Source organism: Vigna unguiculata, unplaced genomic scaffold (genome assembly GCF_004118075.2).
Source record: "Vigna unguiculata cultivar IT97K-499-35 unplaced genomic scaffold, ASM411807v1 contig_422, whole genome shotgun sequence".
NCBI lineage: Eukaryota > Viridiplantae > Streptophyta > Magnoliopsida > Fabales > Fabaceae > Vigna > Vigna unguiculata.
In genome coordinates this window covers 42817-55377 of record NW_021011134.1, presented here as the reverse complement: position 1 = coordinate 55377, position 12561 = coordinate 42817, and the positions used below count along the sequence as shown (strand labels likewise).

Sequence of the window (12561 nt, the reverse complement as noted above, 5' to 3'; positions counted from 1 at the left end):
ACTTATTTTGTAACTTTTAATATTTTAAATCCACACTATTAATGACCAAAAATAAATTCCAGCTGCATTAACAAACGTTAGAATATCCAATAATATTTTATGCAACTAAAATCAATTTTTACGCCACTTTTACCAAACTTATTCAAAAAATCCAATAATCACAAATCCTAATTAAATCAATCTTTAAGCACAGAAAATTCAATTAAATCCCCAAATTTAAATATTAAATGAGGGCAAAAATTTGAATTCATCAACTAGTAAGTCTATAATGTCATATCATCCAATAGACAAAACACTTATGTATTCATGATTTGTTACTTATTGAAACTTGTGTCTTACAGATGAAGCATATAATCCAACTGAGACATATAGAACTTAATAATAACAATTAATATTAGTAAAAATTTAACGTTATGAAAGCTTGTAAACTTTTAAATTGTAGAATATTTTGCTACTTTTATTTTATATTTAATTCAATTTTTCAATAGTATTTGTTTCACTGTTTGTTTTATTCCTAATGTTCTATTTATATCTATTCATATTGTGTTTAATAATGAAAACTAAATACAATGTGTTCATGCTCCAATGAAATAATTACTTCATTAATAATTTACAGGAAAAAAATAATTATTTGTTTAAAAGTTTAAGAAAACCATTGATTAATAAACGTTAATTTATAATTTTAAAGCCAATTTATTAATTAAGTTTAATAATTAATTAATTAATTAATATTAATTTAAGGCAATAAAACTAAATATGGATAATGATTTTGTATTAAATGGATATAGTGGGTGGTTGTGGTTAACAAATACAAAGGTTCGGTTGTGAGTGGTTTTGTTTCATAAATTGATTCAATCAGATTGTTGTTATTCCAATGGAATTGTAATCGCAAATGATAAGATCTTGGTGTTAGAAGGTGAGAAGAGCGAGATGTTGAGCTTGGTGAAGAAGACTTTCTATTCTAACAAAGGAATTTTTCTTCGTGAACTTATCATCAATGCTTCTAATGTAAGTTATCATTTAAATTTGATTTTCTATTTGTAAATTTTTGGTAATTGTTATTGATTACGATATGTATGCACAGGCTTTGGATGAAATCCAATTTGAGAGGCTCACAAAAACAAATATTTTAAATAATGATGAACTAATTGTTAGATTAATCATTCACAAGGCTAACAAAACACTTTCTATCATCGACAATGGTATTGGCATGACCAAAGCAGGTAGGTAGGTGGTGATATTTCACTTTCATTTGCATTGCATTGTCATTAATTGTATTCACATGTGTGTGTGTGTGTTTGTTTTAGATTTGGTCGATAATTTGGGTGTTGGCTTCTACTCTACTTATTTGGTTGCTCATAAGGTTATCCTCACCTCCAAGCATAATGACCATGACCAATATATTTGGGAATCTCAACCTAGTTCCTCTTGCTTTTTAACCACGGATATCAATGACCAACGACTCCCCAGGGGAACTAAAATTACCCTTTTCCTCAAGGATGATCAAGTACAGAAATTAAGTCATTCCATATTTTAAATCATTTCTTTTGTTTAATTTAAGTCATTCTCATGATTTGTTATATATTTTGTTCACTTATTATTGTCAATAGTCAGAGTATTTGGAGGAGACCACCATCAAGAATCTCATTAGCAAAGATTGCCAACAAATTACCCATCCTATTTACCTTTGGAGCGAGAACACCAAAGACCATTGGAAACTTATTAACATTTGGTTGCACGACCAAGAGATGGACAATAAATTTGTGGCTCAAAATCTTGGCAAACACTTACCAGATCATCTTGCATTCAACATTCTTTTCAAATTGTCATTGAAATCTCTTAAAAGATTTGGATGCATATGCAAATCATGGGCTCTCTTGTTGGAAAATCCTAATTTCATGAACCTCTTTTACAATAACTTCATATCTAACCAAAACTCTTATTTTGATGATAGCTCTCTCCTACTATGCCTCGGTCCAAATTACGACCAATATAATGATGAGTCTTCCTTATATTCACTTTTTGGTATGAAGTTTCAGAATTCGACAATATTAAATTGGCCAAATCCACGTATAGAAGGTCATTCTCCTGGAGTTTATATTTTGGGTTCTTCTAGTATTAATGGAATTATTTGCCTCTACCTAGAAGCAACAGACATTGTGTATTTATGGAATCCTTCTACCAATGAATGTAAGGTCACTGCGCCCAGCCCAGTTTCGGATGTACGATATGATTTCGATGTTGTGATTGAATATGAAGGATTTGGTTATGATATTGCTAGAGATGATTATAAAGTAATTAGAAAAATAGGTTATTATGCACAAGGAAACTTGGTTGAAAATAATCATAACGAATGGGAATATGACCGGTTTTGGGAGATTTATAGCCTAAGAAGCAATTCTTGGAGGAAACTTAATATCAAATTTCTTAACTGTCAAGGTATTAATAATAGATTCTATTTAGAGGGAATGTGTCATTGGTTATGTAACAATGGCGATGAAGGATATTTGGTTTCGTTTGACATAAGCAATGAGGTATGTTATACAACCCTCACACCCTTAGATATACCCACAAAAACATACAATGATTTCAATTTCTGTTTGGTGATGAGACACTTATTTCTCTTAAATGGGTCAATTGCTTTAATGTCAAGTTATAAAGACACAACTATATTTTACGTATCAATTTTGGTTGAAGTTGGCAAGAAGGAAACATGGACTAAACTCTTTACTATTGGACCTTTACCGTCACTTTCGTTTCCTATTGGAACAAGTAATATGGGCAATATACTCTTCGAAACAAATGATGGTGAACTAGCTTGGTTTGACTTAAGAACCAACCTGATTGAGAAGCTTGGTGTCAACGTACAAAATCGTGATTGCCAAATAATACTTTATAAGAAAAGTCTTTCCAATAGAAGGATAAATACTTAGTGTTTTTTTTTGTTTTCACCTAAATGACTTATGACTACTTATATTAGAGTTTTCTCCTACAAATATCCTAAGTGGCTTGTGAATTTCTCATTGTAGTTCTCTCGGTTTATGCCCCCTTTATGGCTAAGTGGAAACTATAAATAAAATACAACCAATCATTGTAATGGAATTTTGTATCACTGTTATTTGTGAATATAGCCAATTATCGTATGATAGTGTTAAATTGTCATCAATTTTATTATTATTATTTATTCAAATCTTCCTAGAAGTATGTGCCAATGTTCCTTCTTAAATTTTAGGAAAAGGTCGGGTGTTCAATGTGTGAACCATTCACTTGAATTACTTTTACATCTCATGTTGATTTTTAAAATATAGATTGAAGTTTGTTTTGTTTAAAATACTTTAACTAAGTGAGTTAGTTAGTGCTGAATTAGAATACATATAAATTATCTATTTAAATTAACCAACTTCTTATTATGAATTATTATATTTATTTATTTTCTTACTTTAAGAATCCAAAATCTTATTTATTAAGATTAATGAAAGTAATCAAATATTAATGGCTAACGTATTACTAGTTCATGTTAATAAGAATATGTAAACATTTTTCTCTCTCGTCCACTTTATCACCAAGTCAAATCTGTAACTTCTAATAATGAAGTTAGATAATTTGAATTGATAAGAAATTCAAATTCTATTTGAAAAGAATGGAATTGTAAAAGAAAATATTTTATGGAATTAAACATTGTATCACACATAGCCGATTCACCCAAATAATAATAATAAACGATCACCACATCTATATCAAAGATAATTCAGGTAGTCGGCCTAGCCTGACCTAAGCCTAACCGGCCTAAACCGATAACCTAAGCCATTAAAGGAATAGCCAGCCTAAGACGACGTACGAACAATGGCGGCATAAGCCGCTAAAGGGGTAATCGGTCTACATCGACCACTCTAAGAAACTTGATGAAATCAAAACACTCCTAATCAGTAAGCCCACAATAATCAGGACTAAGGGCCTGGGCTAGGGCCCAGACCCACCTATGGCCCAAACCAGGGCCTAACCCATGGAATGGTCAAACATAATTAATAAGCTATAAATATACATGAACCCCACGAATTAAAGGTGCGCATTCATTACTTCCCTAATCATCTGATTTGACTTTCTCTGAAATTTTGCTGACTTGAGCTTTAGAGTCCCTTCTGCAGGTAACCCCTCCCGGGTCCAAGCAGACATATGCCAACCGGAAAGAGGCCTACTAAGGAGATGGCGGACTATGGGTAAGGTGTTACTTATGCCTGACTCATCTTATTTGTTCTCTGCAGGAACAAACATGATTTAATTTAGGATTTTATTTGATTTCACTATATGTAATTTGAAATGAATTTATGTATACAACACAATATGGTTTATATTATTTTTATTGAGAATTATAAATGTGTGTTTTGTATTACTCGTAATACAATGCATTGTAGAAAATAAGAGAACAAATAGTTATAAGATATAACAATAAATATATATTATTTTCTTAAAAGCAAAAGAAAACTAACAAACTAATATCTTATTCCATGTCAAATTGATTACTAAAATTACAATTTAATAATAAAATTATCTCATGAAACTTACGTGACGTGTTTATAAATTGGGTAATGAATCAAGTTTTAAATGTTTTGAAAGAATAAACTAACATGATACGAAGTGTTCTTCCCCAAAAATGAGTACAAATATCTAAGGTGGAAAAGATGCAATGTTTTAACTTTTCTGAAGATTGATCACCAACTTAAATGAAGAATGCTAACGTGAAATCTACTTGTAGAAGATTTTCCGACACCGAAAAAAAGTATGGGCAAAAGAAATTATTATTATTATATTATATTATATTACTGAGTACGAGAATCAAATGAGTACTTCTTTTGGTATATATAGGTCTTTTTTAGCCTATGCTGAAGTAATCAAGACATTTCAAAATAAATGAGAGATATAATTGTTCAATGAATATTTGTAGTTAAATTAATTATTAACATATGTATATGCATAAATATCTGAGTCATAAAGAATAATTGTTGAACTTTGATAAAGATTGTCAAGGGTAAATCTACTTGTAAAAAGTTTTCCAACACTAAAAAAAGTATACACTACAAAAAATTTTGTTAAATACAAGAGTTATTTGAAGTATAAATTGGCAGTTATGACTGCCATATTTTGTGGGTATGGTGGTACGGGTACCGCCATATATCCTGCCGCCACAATGCATAATATGGCAGTATTTGACGAAACGTCGCAACACCCACCTTTTAATGCACTGTGCAAATAATAGCAGTTCAGACCACCATATTTTGTGCACGTTGGCAGTTAAAACTGTCCTAATTTGTTTATTTTAAAAGAATTCAAATGTCAAATACGACACATAGAAATTTCTTTATTTTCACTATACTAACGTGTTATACGACGTTTTAACTTCCATAATTTGAATATGAAATTATTATTATTTTTATTTAATTATTTATTTAACCTGCTTTCCATTAATATTTAACCTATTTTCCATAAAATTAGAAAAAGTAAAAAATTCACATAGATAACATTTTGATCATTAATATTTTCGTTCATAATTCATATTAAAAAGGTTGATATCATCCAACACCATCCAAAAGTTTGCATGTACGTTTACATATTGAATACAAAAACCATAATAGATCAGACACATTATTATAATACATTTTGCTAAACTTCTATAGTTATGTTCCTAACTAGTATTTTTTGTCCCGCTTGATCTTCTTATGTCAATAGGTGATGGAGCACCACTTCCAACATCTGGCCTAGAATAGAAAAAAAAACTTATAAGTTATTAAAATTCAAATGGGTATTATAACAAACTTATGTAATTTCTTAAATAAACTATTAAATTTTACTCATTTTCCTTGTTCAGGAACTTGTCATCCATATTTGTCGATGTTGCACTACATGAAGCAAAATTTGTACCATTTAACCTTGTATTGGTTTGCTTAAGTGTAAGTCATCTCATAGGTTGAACTACTTGATGAAGAGAAAGGTGTTTTTCTCACCAAATATCTTAAGTTTTTCCTAGAGTGCATAACTCTTGAATAAGTGACTATCAAAAAGAAATTAGAATTGAATCAAATCATGAAGCAAGCTTTAAGCACATACTTATATTCTAAAAGGGTCCAATTGGAGAGAATGACTCATGTAAACCAGAAAAGAAAAAGGTCATGACATATATAACATCCCGATTTTTTTTGGATGTTACAGAAAGATATAAAATGAGCATTTTTAGCGGAACGATTATCGATAAAATGAACTTAAGAAAAAAAATTATAATTTAATCTATTAAAAACGTAGTTCGAACGTCCATTGTCTAAAAGTTTTGAAAAACAAATGTAAGGCCCACTTACTTTTACGCCTTATTTTAAAAAGCCATTCCAAATCAGATGGGCCTAGGGCTGGCTCAAAGGATAAAACCCAACCCTAAGTTTGCCCTAACTCACTCATTCTACTCTTTCAGAAAACCTTAGAGCTGTAGTCGTCTCCCTCTCTGCTAAGGTTTTGCTTCCATTGTTACGTTGAACTAGGAGGACTCGTTGCTCCACATAAGTATCTCTTCCTAGCTCGTACTGATCCACATTAATCATCCTTCGTATTTCTAGTTAGGGTTTCTTGTTAACCCGTTTCTTGGTTATGTTCCACTTTATTTCAACCCTTTAGTTCGTTCCTAGAGCTGTTGTGCTCGTCGTCGTGTCGTCGAGGCGTAGTTGAGAAGCACTTGATTTTAAAAGCATTTCCCACAAAATATGTTATATGGAATCTTCATGGTGAGAAACAAATAGAAGATATTTCTAGTAATGAAGATGATATACAAGAGGCATTTCATTATGAAAATCCAATGGAAACAATGATCAATGAAGCATTTGGGCACTATAGGCAAGAAGGTACTAATCTAGGCAAAACACAACCATTGGGTGTAGATGATGTTTTGAATGAAAGGCCAAAGGAGGATCATAATGAGTTTATTGAGTTTCTCAATGATAGAAATCAAACATTGTGTGACGGGAGCAAGTACACAAAATTAGAGTTTGTAATCAAATTATATCACATCAAGGTTTTGTGTGGATTAACTGACAAGGCAATGACTATGATCCTAGATTTGTTAAAAGATGCATTTAATGAAGCAAACTTGCCTATTTCTTTTTATGAGGCTAAGAAAACCGTCAACAAACTTGGTCTTAACAATACCAAAATAGATGCATGTCCAAATGATTGTATGTTATATTTAAGAGATGATGAAAAAGATTTGTAAACATGCAAACATGCAAACGTTGCGGTACATCTAGATGGAACCCAAAGAAGAAAAAAATCAACCTGCAAAAGTTTTGCGTTACTTTCCATTGAAGGGACAAGGATGAGATGGCATTCTTTAGAGAACTAGGATGGGTTCATAAGGCATCCAAGGGACAGTGAGGCATGGAAAACATTTAGTTTATTGCATCCTGAGTTTGGTTCTGATCCTCGAAATGTTCGTTTAGGCCTTGCTAGTGATGGTTTTAATCTTTTTGGTACTATGAGTTCTACTTATAGTATTTGGCCAGTGTTTTTAATTCCATGCAATCTTCCACCATGGATATGTATAAAGCATACTTCATTGATCCTATCCATGATCATTCCAGGCAAGTAAATGCCAGGAAATAATATTGATGTGTACTTACAACCCCTTGTTGATGTGTTACGTGAGCTATAAAATGATGGTGTGGAGACCTTTGATTCTTCATTGAATGAAACTTTTAGGATGCGAGTAGCTCTTATGTGGAAAATTAGTGACTTTCCTGGCCTAGTCATTTTATCTGGTTGGAACACACAGGTTTAGCTTGCCCTACTTGTAACTTTGATGCAAAACCTTGTCGTCTCCCTTATAGTAAGAAGTTGTGTTTTATGGGGCATCGTCGCTTTTTGAGTAGAAATCATAAATTTAGATTGAATCGTGTTCGCTTTGATGGAAGCACTGAAACAAGGAATCCACCACTAAAATTATCAGGATCTGACATTTTTAGGCAAGTTGAAAATATTAATGTTACATTTGGGAGAGGAGTAATTTTGGATGGTAGAGGAAAAAGATCTAGAGAAGAAGTTAAACAATGGAAAAAAAGAAGCATTTTCTTTGAACTTCCGTATTGGGAGTCTAATTTGTTACGCCATAATTTAGATTTCATGCATATTGAAAAAAAAAAGTATTTGACAATTTGGTATATACTTTGTTAAATGAAAAGCCTAAATCCAAAGACAATGTAAATGCTAGGAAAGATTTAAAGGAAATGGGCATAAGAGAGGATCTTTGGCCATATGATAATGGAAGATATCATCTTGCTTTGTTTTCATTAACTCGTGATACCAAAAAGTTGTTTCTCAAAACTTTGAAAAATGTTATAGTACCAGATGGTTACTCAAGTAACATTTCTAGATGTGTTGATGAGGTGCAACAAAAAATATTCGGGCTAAAAAGTCACGATTTTCCATATTATTATGGAGTCTATAGCTGAGGGATACTTAGCTGAAGAGTCTCTTACCTTTTGTTCTAGATACATTGAAGATATAGAGACAAGGTTCAATAGACCAAGATGTGTTTGTGATAAAACAGGATGAGCCTTTTCTGTTATCTATCTTTCCACAAGGTGGGAAGCCAGTAGGAGGTTCTTCGAATTTTACTTTAACTCAGATGCAAAAACTACAAGCCCATCGATATGTGGTTTTAAATTGTGCAATAGTCACACCATTTGTTGAGTGAGTAATCTACATTAAGTGTGTGATTGTATTTAAACTAATTAAATTATATTAGTCATATTGTTTGATTATATATGTAGTCAATTTAGACAACTAATAAAAAGAAGTTCAAGGGGAAGGCGAGCTTCAACCACTAAGATCGAAACTAGAGTGTTTAAAGAGTTAGTTGATTGGTTTCAAAGGTGGGTGGGTTATCACATAGTACACTTTCTGTTATTTACTATGTTTTCTTTCAATTATGGCTAACATAACTTCTTTATTTAGATTATGAATCCAGAAACAACAAATACAATGTCTAATGACTTAAAGTTTCTAGCACGAGGTCCATTGGAAAATGCTAACAGATTTATTGCGTACAACATCAATGGTTTTAAATTTCAAACATTGACTCGAGATGAGGGATTGAGAACACAAAATAGTGGTGTGTTTTTAACATCTAATACAACTTGTGTATTAAGCAGTGTTGACAGGAACTTAAGGCAAGTAGACTTATCCTATTATGGAAAGTTGGAGGATATCATTGAGTTTAATTATTATGGTCAATTCAATGTTGTTCTTTTCAAGTGTAAGTCGGCAAATACTACACGAGAAAGAGGATATAAAAAGGATCAATGGAATTTTAATTGTGTTAACTTTGATAGACTAATTCATATTAGAGATCGTGAAGAACATGAACCTTATATTTTGGCATCTCAAGCACAAATGGTATATTATGTAGATGATGTGGTCAATAAAGGATGGACTGTTGTTGTGCATTTAAAGCCAAGAGATTTGTATGAAATGGGAGAAATAGTAAAAGAGGTATATGAAAATGAGCCATACCAAGATCAAGAGCTAGAGAAATATTATAGTAATGACAATGAATATGTGCAATTGGCTACAAACTATTTAGATGGTGATATCCTTGACTCAAATGTATGAGTTGAAAAAATAATTAGTAATAAATTTTTTCTTAAAGGTAATGATTTTTTATAGTCAAAGTTATTTTCAATGCATGTATACTCGACTCATGTTTAATTTCTTAATGTTATTTTCTTAAGGTGATTATATGTTGCTTCCTTTTGTCAATTTCAAGTTAGGAAGGACATATATATAAAGAACCTATAATAAAAAGTGTACTCTTTATTCTCTGGTTCTCTTTCTTCTCTAGTTCTCTTTCTTCTCTGGTTCTCTTCACAGGTTATAACTTATATACAGTTTCGTGCACTTCATTAGCTTCTAGAAAAGCATAACAAATCCTCATTATATACAGTTAGATAATATGTCATTATAGAATTTTCTCTAGAATTTTCTGCTTCATATTCTTTGTTGACTTTTCTCAATAATTAAGATGTTCACTAATTTGTCCTTGTAGAGTTTATAAACCTCATCTTGTCAGAATCGACTGAAGTCTACAACAGAGAGCATGTATTGAAGGCTCCACAAGTGGTTTCTTTTGTTTTCTGTCCTTCTTCTCTTGCTCTAACCCTGGATGGTTAGAACTATGAGTCTCTTATTTTTTTTCTCTGCTACAAATTTTCTTCTATACTTTTTGTTTAGTTTTTTTTCCTTTTTGTGGGGGGAGAATAAATGCATTTTGGGTACTTTTTTAGCTTCCTTTTTCTCTGCTATAAATGCTCATTGTAAATGGACTGGTATCTATTGCCACCCTGGCGATCAACAGAGAGTTCGCATAATGTATGCAAACATCACATGCACTTCATTATGTTTCTTTTTTCCCCACTTTCTCAGTTGAGTATGACACTTTGTGTTTTGTTTTTCAAAAATCTGCCATACTTGCAACTTGGCATAATTTTATCTCATTGGTAAACTCAGTGGACTACAAAGACTGTAAGTAGAAAACAAGTTTCTCTCTTCATTGCTAAACTTACACATGAGACTTTTATCATTCTCATTCCATATGATGGCTTGCAATGAATCAAGGCACTTCATCATAACAACTTGCATGGAACCATTCCTAATGAACTTACCAATTGTTCTGATTTAAGAGCACTGTAAGTGAAATGGTTCACTCCTAAAGAAATATTTATTAATTTCCTATAAATTGCAGTGCTTTTATGTTATGTCCATGATGATGTGTCTCATCTGATTGTCTTCAAAGGTACTTGAGGGGTAACTTTTTCCAATGAGGCATACCGTCAAACATTGGAACTATTTCATATTTGAATATATTGTAATTCCTTGTTCCTTGCTTTTCTTTCTATTTCTTTATGATTCTTTGAACTTGCTTCTACACTTTATTCTCAGTTGCATTTAATTTATCTGGAATTTACTACATAATTTAAATACAAGGATTTATCCAGTAACTTATTGAAAGGTGCCATACCTTGCTTTATTGGCCGTCTCTCACAGTTGAAAATTTTGTAAGTTAGTGTAGCCTAAACCTCTTTGGCATAATGATATTAATAACTTTATGATTCATTTTTTCCTCCCTGTCTTAGGAACTTGACTATCAATTTCTTTTCTGGTGAAATTCCTAACTATGGAGTACTGAGCAACTTTAGCATATACTCGTATGTACACCTTCCTTTGCATGAACTTCTTCATGTTTGATGCTTTTGTTGGATAAAACACTTAACAAAAACATGGGGTTGTTTTATTTTTCTCTAACAAATGTCTTTGTTGAAATCAGCATTCCACTCTGGTTGTTTTAATGGTTTGACTGGCTAATAACATAACTTTTGAATAGTTTATGGCAGAAAAACCAATTTTGGTTGAGATGGAGTGACAAATAAACAAACACTTAGAGTTCATTGGAATTCAAATATAAACAAAACCAATATGTATTCATTTTTAATTGGAATCACCTAGTTCAAAAATCAGAATTGAGAAAAATTTCCTAAGACAAGACAAAAGTTTTATGATTTTTTTTCAAGTGGCAACTCCAATTTCCAATACTAATATTTCATCCTTACTTAGTGGACCTATTATATGACCTATTAAGTAATAAATCTCCAATTTTGGTTGAACAACAATGTAATAGAGATACAGATCAAACAATTAGAGATGTGTTTAAATCAAATTTACCATAACAAAATTTTGTAGTTGGACATGAATAATAGAATTTTGGATTTTCTTGTTTTTTCTATTTCCATCTATGTTATTATGTTAATGTATTTGCACTATGAGCAACAAGTTGGTTCTATTATATGTGTACTTTTGTAATGACAAATTCATTGCATGTAAATAAGTCTGAGGGTACTCACCCTTGGATTTTCTTGGTTTTCCTGTTGTACTCCCCCATATTGAAAGTGATCAACCTGCAGGTAAGTCTCACCCTTGGATTTGATTTTCCTAAATACTATCTAATTTACTTGATTTAGAACTACCATACATATTAAAGAATTATGGTCATTGTTTTGTATGATAATCCCCATGCATTCTTTATATCTAGTTTTCATTGTTGTCATTCACTTTTGGTTTCTCATAAATATATGTAGCCATGCCAAAGGTGAAGCGTTTTCGAAATCCACAGAAATCATCACTTCAGCCTCCAACTAATTATTTACCATCAACAAATCCTGCACCAACAAATGAAACCTCATCACACACTTCAATGAGCACAACACCACCAGTAGATTCCTCATTGCCCACTGAGAACTCATAGCAACCTGAAACATCTACAAAACATGTTCAACGTGAATCTTCATCATATTGGACTGTTCATGCAATAAGTATATGTCATATTTATTTTTACATGACCATAATTTTAAAAATTTTACTTATGGTTAAGTAAGTTGTTTTATGGTTAAAGACTTAGAAGGAGTTATCAAGAAAATTAAGGTGAAGGTCAGAGAAGTAAATAACTTAACTCGTGGGGAACGTATCATTGTGGAC

At 31.7% G+C, this 12561-nt stretch overlaps 1 protein-coding gene across 1 annotated transcript; it reads left to right on the top strand.

Annotated features, from left to right (window-relative positions):
- Nucleotides 1–891: 891 nt before the first annotated feature.
- LOC114171933 (F-box/kelch-repeat protein At3g06240-like) lies at nucleotides 892–3102 on the top strand. Its single transcript, XM_028056705.1, has 4 exons — nucleotides 892–1008; nucleotides 1085–1223; nucleotides 1308–1507; nucleotides 1611–3102. The coding sequence occupies exons 1-4, from the start codon at nucleotides 931–933 to the stop codon at nucleotides 2931–2933; spliced, it is 1740 nt and encodes a 579-aa protein (XP_027912506.1). The 5' UTR covers nucleotides 892–930; the 3' UTR covers nucleotides 2934–3102.
- Nucleotides 3103–12561: the final 9459 nt, after the last annotated feature.